We start from the raw sequence: 23,861 nt of genomic DNA on the forward strand, positions 1-23,861 counted from the left end.
TGGGCGAAAGACTTAAAGAGAAGCTTCTCTGAAGAAGAAAGAAGGATGGCCAATAGACACATGAAGAAATGTTCAACATCCCTAGCCATAAAAGAAATGCAAATCAAAACAACATTGAGATATCACCTCACTCCAGTTAGAACAGCAAAAATCAAGAACTCTAACAACAACAGATGCTGGAGGGGATGTGGACAGAAAGGAACCTTACTTCATTGTTGGTGGGAATGTAAACTTGTTCAACCACTTTGGAAAGCAGTATGGAGGTTCCTCAAAAGACTCCACATAGAGCTCCCCAATGACCCAGCAATCCCACTTTTGGGCATTTACCCAAATGATCACAAACAAGGCCACACTAAAGCTACCAGCACAACTATGTTTATTGCAGCATTATTTACCATAGCTAAGACATGGAACCAACCCAGATGCCCCTCAGTAGATGAATGGATCAAGAAGATGTGGTATATATACACAATGGAATTCTATGCCTCCATCAGAAAGAATGACATTTCCCCATTTGTTAGGAAATGGAAAGGCTTGGAAAAAATTATATTAAGTGAAGTAAGCCAGGCCCAAAGAAACATAGGTCCCATGGTTTCCCTTATTTGCAATATCTAGTATAGGTATGAGTCAAGCGGAAAAAGTCAAATAATGTGATGTTAGGAAAACGAAACCTCAAATATGTATTTTAATGTTTTTGTTTCTTTCATGCATGTGTTTCTAACGCATTTATAATATTATCTCTTTGTTGCTTTGTATGTCCCTCCCCCACAGTGTAACCCCCGCTTTCACTATATTTGATGTCAGTATAACATGTGGAGGAGATGGGGACAAACAAGTCGTTTAAGGATTCAGGTGGACCTGTTGCAACAATGAGAAGTACAAAATGTCATGTCAAAACCAGCTTTACAATGTCGGGGGGGGGGGGGGGGAGGAGGGGTATTATTGGGTGGGAGGGAGGGGGGAGGCTGGGAAGGGAGGTGAAGGGTAAACAAAGGAGGAGGCTGCAATGCTTGGTAAGAAATGTATGCATTATCCTGCCCATGTAATTGTAACCCCTCTGTACAGTATGTTCTCAAATAAAATAAAATTAAATTAAAAAAAAAAAAAAAAAAATGAGCTTTACAATGTCGGTGTGGGGGGGGGGGAATGGATGGGGGGGAGGGGGGGAGGCTGGGAAGGGAGGTGAAGGGTAAACAAAGGAGGAGGCTGCAATGCTTGGTAAGAAATGTATGCATTATCCTGCCCATGTAATTGTAACCCCTCTGTACAGTATGTTCTCAAATAAAATTAAATTAAATTAAAAAAAAAAACCTGGAGTCAAAAATCACAAACTTTAAAGAAATTCATGATCTAAATGCAAAACAAAGATGTCCTAAGAGATATCAGAGGAGGGCATCTTAATATCTTAGGACTGGTGATACTTTAAATATCAAAGGGATGACTGATGAAAGAAAGGAATTCAGCACAATTTTTTTAAATCTACTTTATGAATGGCATTGTGCAAAGACCAAATGACAAACCACACACTTAGAGCAAATACAGTTTACATTGAAAAAATACCCCTATCCAAAGTATAACATATCAGCTACACAGGAGACAAATATAGAAGGATTATGGTGACAGGTTAGCCTCAGGCAGAAAGCAAAATAACCCTGGTTGCAGAGAAAATCCTCAAGTAGTATAGTACACTCATAGCAAGCCCCAAAACCCTGAGTTTATAATCCAGTACTAAAAGAAAAAAGTATAAGAAATTCCTATAATTCTACAATAAGATAAAAGTAACCTAATGAAAACTGCACTGTAGACTATTATAAGCAGATACACAGATGGAAAACAAGCACATGAGAAAAGATCTTCCACACAGTATTTTATCAGGGAAATGCAAATTAAATCAGCACTAAGTTACCCACTGCACAGCCATCAGAGTGGTCAAAATCCAGAAGCCTAGATGGGCTGTGTCTCATGCCTATAGTCCTATCTGCTGAGGAGAATTAGGTCCTCAGAAATGGGGCTAGACAGACAAATCTGAGAGACTCTTGTCTTTTATCTCCAGTTAATCAACCAAGAGCAGGAACTGGAGTCATGGCTCGAATACAACAGTGATATCCGTAAGTGTGCTCTCCTGGGTTTATTGTAGTGGTATTCACAATTAGCAATATAAAATCAGCTGAATGTCTATAAAGGAATAAATGGATTTAAAAAGGTATTTTATATATATACATATATATAGCAGACTATTTACTCAGCCTTAAACAATAATGAAATCCTATTTAAAACAGCATGTACCTGTATTATTTAAGAAGACACACATGATATCATTGAAACATGCTCTTGAAGAAAGAAAGTTGATTTGACAGACTTTAAGGGCTAATTGGTAGATACCAGAGTTGGAGGAGAGTAAAAAGGATATGGAGCTTAATTATAAGGCACAACATTATAGATAGGCCAGAAGAAGTAGTTCAAATACAGTTAGTTCATAGTAGTACATGACTTATTTCACAATCCTGAAAGAGAACTTTGAATGTTGTTACCACAATGAACAGCCATAATTAGCAACCATGCTAATTACTTTGAGTTAATCAGTGCACAAAGTATATATGAATGGAAATATAACACTGTGTCCTACAAATACGTACAATCATTGGGAATATTTTATTTAAAATAACAATTATAAAGTCTATTTTAGATACAAAAGGAGTGAACACCAAGGGGAAAAAGTATACCTTGTATTATGGGTGAGGAAACAGTCTTTCAATCATGAAAGTGGGCTTAAAAATTAGGGGTAGCAGAGAGGAAAGATGGGGGCCCTGAGCCCTTGCTGAGGTCATGAGCTTGTGGATTAAGCCTGGAACCATCCTACCTTTGGATGTGTGGTATTATATTATTACATCCTATTATATTGTTTCATGATGGATGATTATATAATAAACCATTGTTCATGGGAAAAAGTCAACAGATATTTCATATGTGCATTGTAATATATCAACAGTGGAAGAGGAGGTACATGAAAAGATGCGTGCAGGCAGGAGAATACAGAATAATGAATAACACAGATTGCAAAAACAGAAATTGACGATTCATCATCACATTTAACTGAATAAAGATTTCCAATACTAGATTTTAAGATATCTTTTGAAACAGAACTTTTTTTTGCTTCCTTCCAGCTGTAGCTCCAATATAGATTCTCAAAGCCTGAAGAAAAATATTTCAAAATGAAAACAATTTACACCAAATATGCAAAATGAAATGCAAAGATTTGTGCAAGTTTTAGTATATTGGTTATGTATAATATAAATTGCTTAATAAATGTTACAAATCAAAACCTATCCGGCAACTTCAACATTCAGCTTTTTTTTTTTGCCGGTCCTGGGGTTTGAACTCAGGGCCTGAGCTTTTTTGTGCTCAAGAGCAATGCTCTACCCCTTGAACCATGACATGACTTTCAGCTTTTTCTGCGTAGTTTATTGGAGATAGGAGTCTCATGGATTTCCTGTCCTGGCTGGCTTCAAACTGTGATTCCCAGAACACAGCCTCCAGAATAGTTAAGTTTACAGGTGTGAGCTATTGACACTCACTTTCAACTTATTTTTTTATATTTCTGTTTATCTCTTACAGAATTATTTCAGCAGATATTGAGTTAATTCTGCACTGGCTGGTAGGCACTGTTCTGGGTACTGTTGGATGTGTGAAACTCTTACAATAGCAAATCAAAGTATATACAAAGACAAATAGCCTTCAAAATTTATGATTTGTCTGTCCAGAATACCACTTGCCTCTGGATTTGGAATTTTTCGACTGCCTCATGCAGGTCCAGAAATGTTAGGGTTAAAGAAGACTTAGTCATTCAGAACCAGGCTCTGTATTCCGTGAAGATGGATATAATCACAGCCATAAATTGACGAGTTATGCATAAAGCTGCAATGACAAATGAGGCCACAAGCCATCATAAGACCCTGAAATCACTGATGTACTACCAAACCACCAGTGAGAGAGAGAGCAGGTGGCCCTCATCCTGCATGCTGCAGCTTTAAATCTTCCCCACAAACTGGGAAATAAGCACCTTACCATTTAACATGAGCAGGGAAGTCACTTCATCATGCGCCTGTCCAGTGAACTGCTGACACAGAAACTTCTCCCCACAAGAAAACCACAAGTACCAAGCCATGCCTTGGCAGTTGGAAAATGTCTGTCTGTTGCCCAAGAAAAGCTGTCTCATTTGAAATTAAAGGCCAATTCCTTTTGAGAAACTTTGGGTGCACTCAACATTTGACTCTACTTGTCTTCTACTCCTGTTACTGTAGAAGGAAACATTTCATGAATCTGTCAATAGGATATGAGTTTATTTATAAGTATAGCTGTGCCTCTATTGTCTACTATATAACTTTAAAGGGCATCTGTCTGATACCCAAACAGCCTTTCATTGGATACTATTTTTTTAAAAAAAGTTAGGCCAAGGTTGCATTTATTACACAAGCTCTTGTAGCTTAAAGTGAAAAAAGAAGAAAGAAAAAAGCCCAGATCAACCTGTCAGTTACCAAGAAAAGCCATACGTAGCTTCTAGAATTAATTGTATATCATCTATCTATCTATCTATCTATCTATCTATCTATCTATCTATCTATCTATCTATCTATCTATCTATCTATCTATCTATCTTTCTATCTATCTATCTTTCTATCTATCTATCTATCTTTCTATCTATCTATCTATCTATCTATCTATCTATCTATCTATCTATCTTTATCTACCTATCTATATTTTATTTTATTTTTTGTCAGTCGAAGGGCTTGAACTCTGGGCCTGCATGCTGTCCCTCAACTCTTTAGCTCAAGGCTAGTGCTCTACCACTTGAGCCACAGCACCACTTCTGGTTTTCTGGTGGTTTATTGGAGACAAAGAGTCTCTTAGACTTTCCTACCAAGGCTGGCTTTGAACCACTGTCTTCAGATCTCAGCCTACTGAGTAGTTAGAATTAAAGGTGTGAACAATTGGCATCAGGCGTCTATCTGTATTTTTAATTCACTTAATTAATAGGCATGTTTGTCCCCAAAGAACAACTTGGCCAAAATGATAGGTTGTATTAAGAGAACCCAATTAACATTCAATCATATTACTAAAGGAAAAATACATTGGACATGCTGCAGTCTTTGCCACTGCCACATCATTTGTAATTTTGAAAGAAAGTGAGTAGGAAAAAGTACCCTTTCTCATGCTAAGATCAAACCTAAGGGGGTAAAGAAAATTACTACTGAATATTTTCTTTAAATTTCCTGTTTTGCTTACAATAGCCTCCCCACCATTGACTTTAAGGGATGTCTCTAATGGTAGTTCTACATTCTATTACTCACGAGGGAAAATCTGAGACACATAAAAGTTTAAAACCATTTACTAGCCCCCAAATTTCACAATTAATAATGCCAAGACTAGGATTGGCCTTATCTACATCTTTAGCTTTACTGGGTCTTGAAGGTAGAACAATTAGAAACCGTGAAAATAACTTTTCTAAGATTTACCCTGAACTTGTAGTGTGTGGGAGTCAGCTACACAAACAAACCTTATTGTCGAGAGAGGGCCCCAAGATTGGGACAGGTTGCTTTATCAGTAGACCCACTAAGATATCTACTATATTAATATAATCCTTGCACCCAAATATCCAACTCACATGGATCAGTTTGCCTCTCTCTCTCTCTCTCTCTCTCTCTCTCTCTCTCACACACACACACACACACACACACACACACACACACACACACACACACACACACACACACCAGTGGAGCTAGATTCAATTTTCAGCTGCAGTAGATCAGGCCTACAGAAGCTGACCACAGAAGCAGGGAGCTAGAGGAGCGTTTATACATGCTGTGCACTCAGATAAGCACAGCTGGGCTGACAGGACCTCTTTTCTGAAATTCTGTTGCCAAGTTGAATTTTATGATCTTCCCTGGCAGATGATCAAATGCAAACTCTTAACTTACGGCCAAGTTATCTTTGAGCAGCTGTTGGAAGAAATTGTTTAGAATGCAAATCTAGTCCTTAATGTATGGGAAAACTGTTGCGGTGATGGATGGTTTTTGTGCCAGGAGTTCACGGGACACTCCTGATGTCCCCTGAGAATTATGGAGGAAGACAAATGTTGCTGACATTTTGTGATTATTTATTTTCTTCCGAGCAATTGCCCCTAGAGGGAGCAATTGAAAGAGGCTGCAGGTGCTTAAACTTGCCTCAACTCCCCTTTCTACTCAACTCCCCTTTCTACCCAAGAATGATCGAGATCATAGACAGGAACACTAAGTTTCTTAGTCTCTGATACTTCCTTAGCACCTAGTACTACACTAACTCTAGGCTCAATCCTCTGAAGTATCTGGAAACAAGAATGGGAGGAGTCATGTAGAATACTTAGTGTTGACAGAAGAAGCCACATCACCACTTATCACTGGCCCAGAGAATTGGGTTTCTATGAGTCATCAAATATAGATGATAAAGTCTTGTTGTTGTTGCTCTCCCTTCCTTTTTAACCATGTGCTATTCTGCCACCTATCACTATTCAAGATGAAGGGCTGATTTGAGTTTCTGGTTTTAGGGCTTTCAACCCTAAAAATGGCTTTGTGCTGGAGACAGCTTGGGTGCTTCTGGCAGAAGTGTGTGGGAGAGGTGGTCTACTTGCTTTATGGCAACCAGGAAGTGGAGAAAAGCTAGAGAGAATAAAGATCAGGGGTCCAGCGAGCTTTCTCAGGAGCATGCCCTGAAGGTCTTGCCTTTCTCCCTTTAGGCTCCTCCTCCTCAACTGTTCATCCATCTCCCGATAGTGCCATAAACGGGCAACCAAACTCTCAATACATGGGAATTTTGAGAACACCAGGAGGAATTCATTTAATTTCCAGCTAACAGAGACCTTCGAGAATGCCCAATGCATTAAGAATTCATACAGTCATTCTCAACACTTTTGAGCCTCTTCTTCTGAACTGAATGAAATCTGAGAAGATTCTCAGTCCCATCATAGTGATTAAGAAATGGTTTAGTGAGCTTTGAGCAATATCTATGGAGATCTCATCTCATGACAAGTGTTAAAGCCATAGACAAATCTCTATCAGATCTTGTTCTTCAGAGAACTATTAGAAAATGAGAGGAAGTTGCTGTCATAGGAGTATAGGAGTAGAAATGCATCCAAGCTTTGCTCACAATACAGGGAAACATATTTAAATTAGTAATTTTGAATATGAGTCCAGCTCTCTGAACATATGCTTCACTTCTAGCCAGTCTCACCTTCTTGTGTGTTTACAATTCCACATGCTTCCATCTGGACAAAGTAAAGCCAAAGTGATACCACTAACCATGCTGATTTCTATGTCCTGCACTTCTCTGACTTCATCGTAAAAATACGTAGCTGTCTGTGTTTTTCACCTATATGACTTTGTGGTAGAGAGATAGGAGATTCATAGGAACAAAGATTGCAGAATTCCTTATAATCCCAACTGGAAACTGGAGTTAGATAGGTTCTAGGTCCAAGGTACTCCACTGTTTCTTCATGGTAAAGCCCTGAAGCTACAAAATTGTCTTCGTCGAGGAAAAATAACAACCTGTTTGGAATTGCCCTTGCTGACAAATAAAAATTTATATTAAGCAATCAGAATAGAGAATTTTGCCTACAAATGAATGCCTGGATTGGCTGTAAAACAATCTAATATCCATAAGGATGTTATGCTATCAGAAAACAGAGCAAGCTCACAGGAAGATGGTATTTTCTCACCATCTTCTTCTTCTGGGATGAAAGTAGCTCATCCCATCTCTCCTCAGGGCTCTCCTTCCTTGTGATGGGCTGTGGGATCCTATAGGCTGAATAGGAAAGAAGAAGAAAAAAAACCTGGAGAGGGCTGAAATATCACAGGGTTTGAATAAAGCAAAGCTTGGATGTGTAGGGCTAGGGAGCACCATAGTATTCATTTTGTCTTTAATCTATGCATTCAATAAGCATTTGTTAGCTATCATCTGCCATGCACTATTCTCATACTTAGAAAAAACAGTGAATCAAACTGGAAAACTTTTTTGCTGATAGAACTTATTTGGAGGTATATAAAATCCATAATAAATACATAAATGATGTAAGATTTCAAAAGACTTATTAGCTAGTTGGAGAAAAAAATCATCAGGTAAGGAGGATGGGGATAATGGGTGTTGAACACAGTGGTTGCAGTAACCATCAGAAAAACCTAGGACCTGAAGAGGAAAACCAGAGGAAAGACACTTCAGGCAGATAAGAGTCAGCACAAACCAGGGGGAAGGAGGAGGAGCTTGGAACATTCAATGTATACTATGGAGCAGAATCAGGACTATAGTGGCAAGGGAAGTGGTTAATCTGGTTGCCATATGTCAAGGGATATTTAAATCCCCACTAGTGAAGAGGGATGATATCTAGTGCAAAATGTTAAATAATTATATAAGGAAGTCAATAAAAAAATAAATCAAATTTTACATAAAGACAGTAGTCTTGTATTTATATGACTTGTCCTAACTCACCTGTTTCCAATAAAACTTTATTTACAAAAGTAGGTGACCACCCTTGGGTCAGTCTGCCAAATTGGAATATTGCATTAAAATACTATCAGATTCAATTACTAAGTTTCTAAATTTAAAAAAAAATCAACCTTTGAAGTTTTGTGCCCCATACCAGCATGTCACCAGACATGACCTTTAGTTTTGAATATTTTAGAGTTGAGAGACTTATTAGCTAACTAAATGCAAGTACTGAGAGAACAGACAAAAAAAATTTGATTATGGACTTGGAAAAACAGCATTGTCCCATATATGTGAAGAATTACAAGTGGCGCTGTGGCTCAAGTGGTAGAGCGCCAGCCTTGAGCTGAAGAGCTGAGGGACAGCGCCCAAGCCCAGAGTTCAGGCCCCACGACTGGACCCAAAAAAAAAAAAAAATACATTAGAAACCTATAGTAATTACTAATTCCTTCCTATTTTCAGGCAACAAAAGCATTCTTCCATGAACCAAAGTTGGGAACCATTTTGGAAGAGAAAAATAGTGATGTGACTAGTGATGGTTTAAAGATGTGGCTTTCACTCTTCTTATTGAAAGAATGTATCCTGATCAATGTCATCCATTCATCATTCTCTCCCCCTACAACTAAGTCCACACCCGTCCATCCACTCAAGTAGGAGTTTGTTCAGAAGCGATTGAAGCAAAGTTTTAGAGAGGAAGTTGCAATTGCATCTGTGCTTCTATCCAAGCATAAGTTCTTAGCATTTTCAGTGTAAAGATTGACAACTTGGTTCAAGTTAGAGAAAACGGTAGGGTCAAAATATCAGTAGCTAGATCCCACTTCAAAATGCGTTACTAATGCTAATGGAATGACAAACATAATGGAATGAACTAAGCATCACCAGACAGGAAAAGGTGTAAGAGACAGATAGAGAGACAGAGACTCTTGAGTTATTCAAAATAAGGACTTTTCATTTTATATGAAACTAGTAGTAATACATTTTCAGCCAATCTGGGTATTTAATAAATATATAAACATTGTCACCTACGTTAAGATGATTTTCAAATGTTCAGGATTAGGTCACATAATTTGTGACAGTATGAAATCAAACTGTAGGCTAAGATGACTATTTTCTACAGTTAAAAAAAAAAATAACACACCTCTCTGGGCTGAGAAGAGAAAAAATTTTGACATATTCTTCATGTTCTAAGAAAATGTAGGATGTTGACTGCCAAGAAGTGGTAAGATTGGTTACAGTACAATATTCAAGTTAATTTTAAAACTTGCATAATGAAAAAGCAATGCTTGACCAAACAAATCAACTCTGATCCACAGACCACCGCAGATAGCAATGAGCCCACCTGAAATTTTTAGTTCTGCTTTTCTAAACTGGAAAATACCATCCAGTGTCCAATGGCTTATACATTTCCATAAAGATTACCTTTTCATTAACTGATGCCATTTGCTCTAGCTCTTGTTTCACAAAGAACCAATAATATCTAAATGCCAGTATTGAAAGAGGACAAAAGAACTCCCTCTTTATCGACCTATTTGTTTTACTCAGCAATAAAAATGTATCACTGTCATAAAAAGGGAAAACTGTAAAAGAAATGTTAGAGTTTTATAATTAAGCCTTCTGATACAGATGATTTCCTATCAAATTCACATTATTCTGTTATTTCAAATGCATTTTTGTTTCTTTGTATTTGCACTCTAAATGTTATATTGTTTTTCATGATCCTCTAAATGATTGTTACAGATTTTATGAAATAATTAAAAATACTGCAAAATGCTAGGGAGAAAAAATAATATAGAATACACAAAGATCACATGAAATGATTTTAATCATGTATGTATTTTAAATACCTTATAAAATCAGGAAACATTATGTCAGGGTAATGTTTTATCACTGTTCTAATAATTGCACTGAAAATGATACTGTTTTCAGAAATATGAGCTGGCTTCAAAAAGTAAGAAATTCATTTACTACATATACCATATATTATAGTCACGGTGAAAAGCAGAGCTCATTTTGAGCCATTGCTTTTAAATATTTACTTCTCAGTGCCTTTATAAAACCATCAAGACAGCTAGTTAGTGTTACTTAAAATAAGATGTAAATTAAAGATAAATATTCCCTTGCCCATGCCAAAACATAAAACAAAATCCTAACTTAGAAAAGCATTAAAAAAATCAACAAAATTAGACTTGCAAACATTCTAGTAAAACATATGCTAAACTGTTTTTACAGAAGTGCTGAATATTCATTGAATTGTAATTCCTATGATTTTAATTTCTGCAATATCTGCATTAGCGATTAGAAAAGCTAATATGATAATAAGGGTAAAATAGATCATGAGCTACTCTTTTGAATTAAAAAGGCAAGAACTGAGGAAGAACAATCTAATGCAAATAATCGAGCAAACTGCGGGAGCTATTTTGGGAGAATATTTTGTATGAGAGAGGAGACAGAGTCAAAGACAGCCATGATAACCCAAATGAGATGAGACCCTAATGTAAATGCTACAATGACGGACAAAGCCTTGGAGGGAACATTTTCTCATTGGAGGGATGATGGGTACCAGTCTCCAGGTGTGATGTGTGCACTGATGGGCTGAACAACAGAACAGAACTTCTCTCCAGCTGTAATCAAGAGTGATTGATGGTTGGGACAAAAAAAAAGTTGATTATCATGACAAGTTCACTGATGCAGGGAAAATAAGCTCTGCTTGAGGAATGGATAAAACCTGTTCAGAGACTGCTTTTTGAAACCTGCTTTGTAAAAGAGTCTCAGAGACAGTTAGAAGTTGGGGCAGGCACCTGTTGTAGTGATACACCGGGTAAGAATCAATTTGGCAGACCTCATTCTCTACAGGTTTCCTATCTGAGGAATTTAAAAGCTCACTGATGCCCAATAAAGGAGAAACACAGACAATGTGTAATGGAAAGATCTCATTTGCTTCTCAAAGTATCACTGTGAATCACACCTTGAAAATTAAACATTCCTAGCATGACACACTTCCATTTGTCCTCCCAGTTCCTTCTACAAAACAAATGCTTTGCCCGAACAACTGCAGCCTTTGCCACTATCGGATTCAATTTATATCAAAACACAGATTTTGCACTGAGACAACACGTCCCAGTGGTAGAATTCTGCATCTAAAATAAGATTTGGCCGGCTTCACAAAAAGGTGAATCTGGGCCAAAATGTGCAGGTATAGTGTTTTAAAACCATACCTAGAATGTGTAGATTGAAGAATATGAATAAATACTTGCACCTTTTATTTACTTTCTCAAGTTGTATAGTAAATCCAGATGTACCATGCAATTTATCTGGTACAATTTCATTATCCTTCAGCCCAAGATTAAATTCAAATCTACCACTCCTAAACTAATTGCCATCAGAAACTTTTAGTGTAAATAAGGTAACTAAAAGTGTACATTTGTTTAACCGATAAGCAGAGCTTTATCCCTGTGGATACCTGGGAAAGGGTAATGCATTTTATCTCAATTAGTCTAGAGAATTAATAGAGAGAATAGAACTTAATAGAAAAGAGACCAATGCAAATAGCATCTGTAAGCCACAAAAAGAAAATCACACGCAAGAACAGATAGGTCTATGAACTACTCTTTTCTAATCAGTATCTTTTGCTCTTCTGCTCAGGAATAAACCACTCTGTGATCCTAGTTTCCAGTCGTGATGGAATGAGTGGTTTACAAAATGTTGAATTAAAGTATAAGAAAAAAATACCCAAATGAGCAAGAGCACTGGTAAACAGAGACTACAATTAATAGAAAAGAATGAACAAACTTGGTCTTTAAGACTTTCAACTACTAGTGACCATTCATTCTGTTTCCACTTTTGGTTTCTACAAGTTTTGTTAGTGACTAGTGACAAGCAGAGAAATGCATATGGTAGTAAAAAAGAGATAGTAAAAACCTGATTATATTTATATTAGCTACACACATCAAGTTGTTTCTGGGCAACTGGGTTACATCTAGGATTTATTCCATGGCTATTGAAGACTACATCATCAATAAATGGAGATGGAAAGATTGAAGTTCAATACTAGCCCCAGAACAAATGTTCTAAATACTCTATCTTTAAAAAAAAATATAAGTGGAGTATAATGACACGTGTGTGTAATCTCAGGTACTCCTAAATGGAAGTAGAATGAGAATGGTCCAAAATCAGACAAGTGGAAGCGAGATGCAAGGAGGCAGAGACAAACTAAAGCAATGAGAGGTTGGGTGTGGCTCAAATGGTAAAGCTGTTCTAGGAAGGGTCAAGTCCTGAGTTCAGACTCCAGTACTACAGAAAGAGACAAAGTGAAAGAGGGAGAAGGCGGGAGACAGAGACAGAAACTGACTGAAAGACTGAGAGACAGAGAGAGACAAAGAGAGATAAAGACAAAAACAGACAGAGAGAGAGATAGAAAGGGAGATACACAGCAAGAGATGGAGGGACAGAGAGACAAAGATAAAAAGAGAGATAAAGACAAAGAGACAGAGAGAGATAGGGACAAAGAGACAGAGACAGAAAGAGATAGACACAGAGACAAAGAGACAGACGGAAAGAGATAGAGACAGAGACAAAGATAAAGACTGAGAGAAAGAGACAAAGAGAGATCAAGAGAGACCAATGGACAGACAGACAGACATTGTATTGGCCAAACAGTAGCTATATCAGCACAACTGTGGTGAGATTTCTGGTATACTCTGAAATCAAATATAATCCTGCAGTAAAAATTAAGATTTTATACTGCAGTGACTTTTTAAAATCATCTAAAATTTTGAGGTTGCTACAAAGTAAGCTTTCAAAATCTTCGTATTCAAACCACAGTTTTTAGGCTACACTCACATTCCACTTACTGATTTCCATTTCAAAACACAAATTTTCATGCTAGGATACCAAGGAGTAGTTTAAGATATGAATCTTAACTTGAAGAGAGATTAGACACTGCAAAAAAAAAGACAACTCAGCTATTAATTTTTAACTTGAACTGCAACCATTATTGTAAATAATTATTCATAAATGTGAGGCAACTTATTTTAGAAGTCTTTTTTAATTTAATGTTATTGTCTAGGTAATGTGCAGAGGGGTTACAGTTACATATGTAAAGTCATGAGTACAACATTGCTACCCTCTCCCTCATTTTTCTCCCACTTTCCCTCCCTCCACCCAAGTTGTACAGTTTATTTCCAATGTGTTGTCTTGTGAATTTCACCTTCAATTTCATGTCACAGCAATAGGAAACGTATTTCCTAGTCTTGACTGTTTAGTTCCTTTGGCCATTCAGCATTCATTGTGGGATGTCTAAAACTGTCAGAGAATCCTTAATAGTAATGACTTCTTGCTTCATATTCTGGAGGAACCATGGCCAGCTTTTAGTTCACGCAACTGGAAACACATTTCCTGCCCCCGACCCCCACCTTGCCCTCTTCTTTCTCTATCTGAACCTACTCTTTTATACTTTGACCAGCTTAACTGTCCATTATAGAAATGTTCGTTAAGTGTCACTCAAATTCCAATTGGACTTTTTATACTGTGCCTACTGTTGCCTTTAATACACTGGCATCCGTCCTTGATTCATTTTGAGGTTGCATATGCATAGAACCTTGGCTGCCATTTGACTTAGTTGAACACTATTAGCTGATGTGGGGCAGGGCCTGTCAGTTTATATGAAAAATGAAAGCCCCACGCTGGCACTTACGGACCCTGTTTCTTGTCCTCCTAGCTGTTTCAAAACTGCTGGTGACATTGAAAAGTCAACTAAACATTCTTCCCTCTGTTTTCCTCGTCTGTCCATCTACACATGAACTGAAAGATTCCTTATACATCCCTCTGTGCTAATGTAAATTAGTAGAATGGTCAATACAAACATCAGCTCCCTTTCCTAAGGGTGTGGTGATGCACTCACTAGTCATATATTTAAAAAAAAAACAAACTTTCTCTTTTTCAGGCTCTTTTTAGATACTCATGACCCAATTTTTTTTATGTCTAATAGAAGTTGCCTAAAACAAATCTTATTATTCTATTGGATAACAATACATTTTGATAAATATAAAACCCTTGGGTTTTTCTTTTCTCTCCTTTATCCTTCATGTCATCCCAGATGACATTCTGGAATAGCAGTGCCTGATTTAGAGTATCCTGAAATATCCCAATCATTGGGATTTTACTTTTGAAATCTTGCCCAGAATGTGCATTGCTTTTACAGATTTCTATGTTCTCGGCTGACTCATTCTTTTCCCTGAAACCTCTACAACTAGACCCAGTCATTCTTGCTTGCTCCTTCTGTTCAAATTTTACTTGCTGAGACTTTCTGACAGAGACATAGGAGTCAGTCAAGATGTAGCAAAGTTTCTTGACACATGGAACGTGCCCAAATGCACACTCAGGGCCTAAGCTTTTTCAATAGAGCTTACCCAGCCACATAACCCAGATGCAGCCACAGCCTGAAATTCTCCGATCTTCTCGTTCTCCACACCCAACTCCTGCTCAGCGCTGACACACAGCACCACCAATCCCAACCACATTCTCAGAGGTGTCTCTCATCCCAGCCAAATGGCCCTGTCTTTGAAGAAGAAAGAGCCCCATTTATTAGGAAATGGAAAGACTTGGAAAAAATTATATTAAGTGAAGTAAGCCAGACCCAAAGAAACATAGGTCTCATGGTTTCCCTTATCTGCAATAACTAGTATATGTTTAGGACAAGCAGAAGAGGTCAAAAGCTATGTACATGTGACCATATAACCTGATGCTAAGCGAAATGAACCCCAAGTTAGGGACACAAGAGATTTTATCTTCCTTGTTGTTCTTTTTAATGTACTTATAATGTACTATGTGAATTTTTTGTTTCTTTGCATGTTCTTCCCCATGGTATAACCCCTGTTGTCACTGTATTTGATTCCAGTATCCTGCATCTTGTATATACATTTTTTATAATTTGGGGAGGGGAAGGGAAACAACAAAATGCTGAAACAATGATACAGGATGACCCATTGTAATAATGAGATGTACAAGACAGTATGTTGAAAACAAACTTTACAACTTTGAGGGGAGGGAGAGAGGAATTTGGGGAGGTGGGGAGAAAAGGGGTAGTAGGGGAAAAACATAAGAAGGGGTAACATTGCTCAATAGGAAATGGACTCATTACTCATGTAACTGTAACTCCTCTGTACAGTATTTTTACAACATAATGTACATATTTAAAAAAGAATAAAAAAGAAGAAACAACTCTCAGTGAGAAGGTCATGATGTTGAACCCAGGGCTCCAAGCAGCTGTGAGTCACTCCTGGACTGACAGTGGACATTCTCTTATGAAAGGAAAGTTCTAGTGCTGTCTGAAAATTGAGTTTAGAACTGGGTAGTATATTTCACAAGATCTCTTAGAACACAACAGTCCCAACAACAGACTTGAAAGAGGTTCGGAGCGTTTGGTACATGTCGCTTACCCAGGACAATTTATCCCTGCAGATTTTATCAGGAATATATGTTAAAAATCAACCAAAGAATACTAAATACGAACACTGAAAACAAACTAGACCCCTTCAAACACTTTTCTTAAAACAAGCAATAACATTTTCAAACTTTGATGTATCTTAAAATCATTACAGTAGGGGCTGGGAAGGTGGCTCAGCGGTAGAGTGCTTGCCTTGCATGCATGAGGCCCTAGGTTCGATTCCTCAGCACCACATAAGCAAAAAGAAAAAAGCCAGAAGTGGCACTGTGGCTCAAGTGGTAGAGCACTAGCCTTGAGCTGAAGAGCTGAGGGACAGCGCCCAGGCCCAGAGTTCAGGCCCCACAACTGGATCCAAAAAAAAAAAAAAAAAATCATTACAGTAAACAAAGTAAGGCTCAGAGAGACAAAGGAGGAGTACTGTTTTGCATACGTGGAAAGTGGAACTAAGTTATATAAAATATGTAGACATATACAGGGTCATATGCATGTATACAAGAACATGTTAACTAAAATATGGTATATGCAAGGGAGGGAATCCAGTGGAGTGTAACCCCTTTGAACACTGATTTACTGTTTAACAAAATGAATAATAGGAAGCTGGAACATGGGGGTGTCAGGGGAAGGGTGAGGTCAAGGGAATCATCAGGTGCAAAAATGGAGAGAGGAAGGGTATAGAAACAAAGCTAGAATATTCAGTGCACCCATGTGAAAATGGAATTAGGAAACTGAAGGTATGGTTGGGGTTGGGAGAAATAGGGAAGAATGATGGGAGTGAGATACTCATAAACTGACATGTTGAATTGAAACCCCTTTGTTCAGCTATGTCAGGGTAATTCAAAAATTAAAAGGTAATGTGACATTTCAAAAAGGGAACTCCTCTATGACCCAGCAATCCCACTTTTGGGCATTTACCCAAACGATCACAAACAAGGCTATACTAAAGCTACCAGCATAACTATGTTTATTGCAGCATTATTTACCATGGCTAAGATATGGAACCAACTCAGATGCCCCACAGCATTGTTTATCCCATAATATAAATGTAGTTTTTCAGTTTCATTCACAACAGAGTTTATAATCCAACCACCTAAATATCATATTTTATTCAGTTCATATAAAATCACTGAAATCATGGTATTCCCAGCATTCCGTGCTACTGCACCAGACTCTGTGTCCTGGTTTGGTATTAGATGCACCACTTACAGGCGTGGTTTTTCAGTAACCTTTGCCGCTAGACTATTAAATCCAAGGATGGATTTTTCAATGTGAGACTAATAATGTCTGCACATTCTCAAGGGATTGTGTTTAGACAGTAGACACTTCCATAAGTAGACAAGAAATATTCTGAAAATTGTATCTAACCTGAGAAGTGGAATTTATAATTTGAGAAAAAATACTGAGAATTGACAAGTAGAAGAGGAACTAGATGCAAGGATTCCTTTTCATTTTCATTTTCCAAAACAGTTTAACATGTATATAAAGTAACTTTACACAAAAAAGAGAAGGACTTCATAGTTATTTGATTCTAAGAAAACCACCATTATGTTTAAGTATTTATTTTCTTTAAACATCAGCCTTAGCAATAAGATTGATATAAATATTTAAAAGATGAATTAAGAAAAATGTATACCTGTCTAATTTGTTCATTTAGAAAGAAAAAAATATGACCCACTAGTCGCATTTTCCTAAGGTCAAACCATTTATTTGGGATATGTATGTTAGGAAGAGATATGAATCCAAACATGCAGACTTGTAATGATTTCTAATGCATATCACCATTGCAAAATTTACCACTTGTATTGGTGGTTATTCAAAGCTTAAGAGGCTCTCAAGCAATGTGATCTTCTAACAAGAGAATTCCCTCTTCTGGTTCCTTAGATCTCAGAAATAATTAATGCTGGACAGTCTGGAGTCAAAAAAGAAGCCATGTTATTTAGACACAATGGTGCAGTCACTTGAATTTATGAATTCAGTGTGCTTATGGTTAAGCTGTGAGTGTGACAAGATGAGGATTTCTAGGTAAGCCTTCAAGAAAGAGCTACTTTCATAACAGTTCTGACTTCATCCATGCAGCGCCTTAAGGATATAGTTCCTAAGGGAAGGAACTCAGGGCATCTCTCCAGGACACTTTGCCTAAGCCGGAACTGCATGGACCTCATCCACACCACGTACTTGGTATACCACCTTGAGCAGAGGAGCCCAGCCACAGTGGAGAATGGGCATTGTCCCTGTCCAGCAGCTGCTGGCCACACACTCTACAAATCCTCTAACCTCTGCACTTCGGCTTCTGCGTGTAAATTGACTGAAAAATTTATTCTCTATTTCATGTAATAGTCTTACATTCATGTTGGCCCGTTTTAAGTTTTCCTTCAACAACATCCTTACTAACCTGACCAGGCCACATAGCAATGTTAAATTATTTTAATGCGTTGATTTATAATTGGACAAATTACAGCCTTACATTCTTTGCACAATACTATATGGGTTTTATATAAATGTTTTCTTCAAAAATAAAAAGAATATGGTAGGAGAAAAACAAAGGAGGGGTAACAGTGCTCAATAGGAAATGTACTCACTACCTTATTCGTGTAACCTCTCTGTACAGTATCTTTACAATAAAACATATGTAAAAAAGGAAACCAGGAAAAATGAATATATCAGGAGAAGCCAATCTGATTTATAACCACAAAATAAATTTATGACATTAAAATTAAACTATCTTCAGGGCCCCAAGTGGAAGCTGCATGATACAGGAAACACCAATCCACACAGTTTACAATCTGAAAGGTTAAAAAAAATAAAAGTTTAGAAGAAAAAAAACACTGAATTTTCATGATCTAGTGATGAAAGCTCAACAAGCTATTATTTTCATTGGAAGGAGAAGAAGCCATGAAATGTAAAGAGGTTCATAAGGAAGAAATGCTTTCCTATGTGACAGAAGATTCAACTAGGACTCAAGAAAATTACAGTGTGATCATCAAGAACGAATCTAGGTTTTAAATGGAAACAAGACAAAAATTCAGATTTATATGGAAGGAGTCGAAGACAGTTTTAGAAGATTAGAAAAATTTGTCAGAGGATCAAAATAATATATACATATATATATATACATGTATATACTATGTATGTATAAATATACAAACATATATATACTATATATACATATGTATATTTTGACTTACTTTGTATGGGTGTTGTGTGCATATATGTATATAGATCATTTGATAAATCTAATTGATATTTAGTTTTGAAATATTTTCTAAATTTAGAAAAATTTAGTTTGTTCAATAAGAAAACAAATATATGCTTTTCAGTACATTGGTTCCTCTTAACAACATGATAAAGGTATCATAATACAGAATTTCCAATGTTATATTTTAATTCTGCAATAATTGTTGTTAGTATTTCTTATTATTTAGGATAATATTAATAATGACAAATACAAGTATATGTATTACTCAAAGTATGTCTGGATATGATGAGCCGGCCATCACTAGGAGTAATCAATAGACTTAACCAGGATGTGGAAGAAAAGATGCTTGCAACTCGGTGTAAGACAGAATCCAATGACCTGAAGTGCTTCTGAGTCCTGATTTACAATTTTTTTCCTCCAGTATAAAATCAAACTATAAAATTATCAGCAGATAATATTTATTTATTGTGTATATATATGTGAGAAATAAATTTTTATGTCACACAGCTTATAGTATTTTGTTATAGCAAATGAACTAAAACAGGTATTATGCAGCCAGAATTTTCCTTCTCAAATCAGCAGAAGGACTGTTAGATTGCTCTAGTAGGTGGAGATTTGAAGACAGCAGCAATCCTTTTACAAAAGGAAATGTTCTTCCAGAAGACACCAGCCACTTTCTTTATGCCACATCTATTTCCTGTACCTAATTATCTCTTAACCTATCCTTATCAACAGACCACCCAAAAGGCCTCCCTGTCTGTGGAGATGACATACTGGAAGGCTTAGTTCTTCGCAATCAACATCTATTTGGTTGTCTCCATGGTGACAAAATAGAACAAGATTAATGACACCTTGGACATACCCATTTTGTTAGGCAAGAGTCCTGTATTCTCCCACAGTTTGAATAATTCCTAGTCCTTGTAAAGTATCATTCCTATTCTTCTGGACTTCTGGGGGTGGGAAATCAACAAAAATTTTTCACATTGGCCACAACTCAAAATTGGAAGCATCGAGATGGGTCCAAGTCCATCAGATCATTGTAACAGGTATAACTAAGGTATGACTAACCTGCTGAAGGGCTGCTCAGGTCCACAGCTGTCTCTTTTCATCTCAGTCTCCCTATGTATCTCATCTGTGAGCTTCCATGATGTAAGGGCTTTGGAATTGCCTGCCAGATTGACAGTGTATCTGAGATCTCTAAAATGGGCAGAACTCAGGATATATGGTGGATCTGGAATTGGACCCATATGCAAACTGGGCCATGATAGAAACTGGGGCTATCATGGGAACTGGAGGCAACACAGAAGACAGAATTTCAAAAGTCCCAAACTTGGCCTTGGTGTCTGTCTTAATTCAGAAGTACAGTCTATTAAAACTTGTTTGATTCTAAATGTGACTATTCTCCTAAGATGAAGTACATTATCTTCTTTTAGCATTCCAAAAACACTAAAATATACCATTAAGTTTCACATATTTAAGACTGTACACATGTGCTTTTTCTGTACTACATAAACAAACATAAAGTAATTAACTCTGAAATCAAAATACATGCAAATTTAAATGCTATCTTTGGATTTTGACATGCTAAGTTACTGGAGAAAAAAATACTAAACAAATCTTTTCTCCTGCAAGATTAGAACAATATTTTATTTTTTTAGTAAATACAAAACAATGAACTTACATCAGAATTAAATCTCAACTGGCAAATGTTGCATGATATGATTTGCTTTCTTCGATGAGGAAGAGGAACCCCAAATGTATGATTTATTACAGCTTTCTGAATTGGGTCCATCTGTAATGAGAAAAAATACAACAAATAGAAATCAAACTTGTCAGTTCCATTGGAAAGTTGCCTGCTTCATTAAAGAGCCAATCTGTGCAGCTTCGATCTACTGCTCCCATTATAAAGAACATTTCTATGCTAAGAAAAGACATTTCAACTTGCTTAGAAAATAGATAATAAGCCTGAAGCTTGGGAATGATAAATGTTCCCATTAAACCTACAAACTAAGTGCTTTTCTCATTTGGGATCAACAATTGTACCAGCTAGATAATCCTTAAGTATAATTAAAGGTATTAAACCTCAAGTTTTTGCTAATGCCAACAGTCTAACATACAAGTATGCCAAAATGAACTTAAAAATAGATTTGGTCAGTTGGGCAACTATGAAAGTAAATTATATACCATTATTCAACTTTAGCCTTATGTTTTGAATCTGCTATATTTTAAAAGGGCCAGATGTGGGGGTGCATACATTTAATTCCACCTACTAGAGAAGTAAAGTCTTCTTCACTGAGAATTGTGCATTTGAGGCCCATCAGGCAAACTCAGCAAGTCTGTATCACCAAAACAAACACAAACTGAAGGACTAGAGATGTGGCTTAATAGGTCAGCACTGGTATAGCATGTACAAGGCTCTGCTCCAATCCTCAGTACCAAAAAAAAGTCACAGCATACAAACCCTGTCCCACTGGGAGCTGTTAATGAAGTCATTTAACAATCACTTGTTGAGTACCTAGTATATACTGATGCCCTATGGACAAGTTTAAGGGGACTCAGAGTTTGAACCAAGTGTCAATTACATCTCTTTATCTTAAAGTAAGCCACAACCAAACATGTCACAACCTATCTCTGATAAAACTCTTACCTACCTTTGTTCTGTGCTCAGATCATGATGCCTAGCTGTAAGACTAATAAAAATTTCCATATGCTCTTTACGACTATCTATGTTCTTCTCTTAAAGTTGTGGTGTGGTTTAAATCTGATAATTCACCAAAGTTAGTAGATACTGTTCAGTATTTATTATGAAGCCAGGAAGCTTACTTTTTTTTTTTTTTGGTTGGTCGTGGGGCCTGAACTCTGGGCTTGGGCGCTGTCCCTCAGCTCTCCAGCTCAAGGCTAGCACTCTACCATTTGAGCCACAGTGCCACTTCCGGTTTTCTAGTGGTTTATTGGAGATAAGAGTCTCACAGACTTTCCTGCCCAGATTGTCTTTGAACTGTGATCCTCAGATCTCAGCCTCCTGAGTAGCTAGGATTACAGGCGTGAGCCACCAGCGCCTGGCTAAGCTTTCGTAATATATGAAACGTGACTACATGTTTTATACATTGTGGGTCCTGCAAAAACAAAATCACCTAGAACTTTGTGTTCCTAGAGATACTTTTGATACTCCAGCAATTTGTTTGCAGAAATCTCTGTGATCTTCACAAAATGTAAGTTCCTTCTTCAATTCAATTCACTATTTTGATCTAATTATTAAAACCTAGCTCCAAGCCACAGTATCTGTTCTCCTCAGCCAGGGCCTACTATAGGATAGCAGTGGAAAGGTCAAAGGGTTTGCTATGGGATTAACGCCTGTCCATGCTCCCAACTTCCCCATCCCAGTCACGCTTCCATGCTTTCTTTAAGCCCCACCTCCAGCCCTATTTTCACAGAACTTAAATGAACAATGCACCGAGACCGAGACAGCCAGTCATCTTAAGTGTAAATCTCAGCTGTTTCAACAGCTCTCATTTGGCTTCCCTAAGTCGTTTTTATACCACTTTTTAAATATTGTTACAACTTTCAACAATAACCATAGAGACAACCAACTGTCCCTCCAGAAGAAGTGAAATGTTAAGTGAAAAGATATACCAGGTATTGGTGGCTCACATCTATCATACTAGCTACTCAGGAGGCAGAGATCTGAAGAAATATGGATCAAAGCCAGCCACAGTAGAAAAGTGATGCGACTCCATATCCACTTAACAAGAAAAAAAAATGTCAGACTGAAAGTAAAGTTCAAGTGGTAGAGTGTCAGCCAGTAAAGCAAACGAAGCAAAATGTGAGGCCGTGAGTTCAAACCCCAGAGCTGGGGGAAAAAAAGTCCTAAGTGACTTGCTTTGTCTTATCTTGCCTGTGGCATGTGCTTTCTGCCTAAGCAAAGCACACTTCTTTCAGATGAATTATGCCCACAACCCATTAAGGTACACATCAGTTCTCTCATAATAATACCTTGAAATAGAAATATGACACCCATTGAGGGGGGGGGGGCGGGGAGGTGGTCGTGGGGCTTGAACTCTGGGCTTGGGTGCTCTCTGTGCGCTCTTCAGCCCAAGGTGAGTGCTCTACCGCTTGAGTCACAGCACCGCTTCCAGTGAGTCTCACAGACTTTCCTGCTCGGGCTGGCTTTGAACTGTGATCCTCAGATCTCAGCCTCCTGAGTAGCTAGGATTACAGGCGTGAGCCACCAGCACCTGGCATGACACTTATTTTTTACTAGAGCTGCTCTTCAAAGATACCCTGTTCTGACTTTTTGGTGAGCAAGATGCTGTTTGAGTCTTTCAATAACCCTGGGGAAGTAGGGGTACCCACCCCATCTGTGCCAGAGGTATTTTAGAACCGGATGCTTCATGGAAAAGTGACGAATGCTCTAGATTAAATTCTTCTGTTGAATCTGAATGAGTCTCTGATCACTTGGGCTATGAAATCTGATTTCAAAATGCAAAGTGGGTTGCCTTCTTCAGAGACATTTTTATCTGCCAGCATGCTTAAGAAAAATAAAAACACTTAACTGAATATAATTTAAACATGAATTTCACCAATTATAAGCATGCCACTAAAAGTAATTACTTTTAGTCTTATAGGAATCTAGTATAGAAATATGACACGTTTAACACATTTATCAATGAAAATACACATAATCTAATGTGTGTCAGTGTACACACATAT

The 23,861-nt window shown here is 37.4% G+C and overlaps 1 protein-coding gene across 1 annotated transcript in view; it reads right to left on the reverse strand.

Moving 5' to 3' along the window:
• Window positions 1-23,861, reverse strand: part of Znf385d (zinc finger protein 385D) — a 243,059-nt gene that overhangs the window by 108,629 nt on the left and 110,569 nt on the right. The window contains exon 2 of the mRNA XM_042680295.1: window positions 20,833-20,943. Within this exon, the coding sequence (XP_042536229.1) occupies window positions 20,833-20,943 (111 nt within the window). The remainder of the gene's footprint in view (window positions 1-20,832; window positions 20,944-23,861) is intronic.

Source organism: Dipodomys spectabilis, unplaced genomic scaffold (genome assembly GCF_019054845.1).
Source record: "Dipodomys spectabilis isolate Male_0828 unplaced genomic scaffold, ASM1905484v1 ptg000054l, whole genome shotgun sequence".
NCBI classification, from domain to species: domain Eukaryota; kingdom Metazoa; phylum Chordata; class Mammalia; order Rodentia; family Heteromyidae; genus Dipodomys; species Dipodomys spectabilis.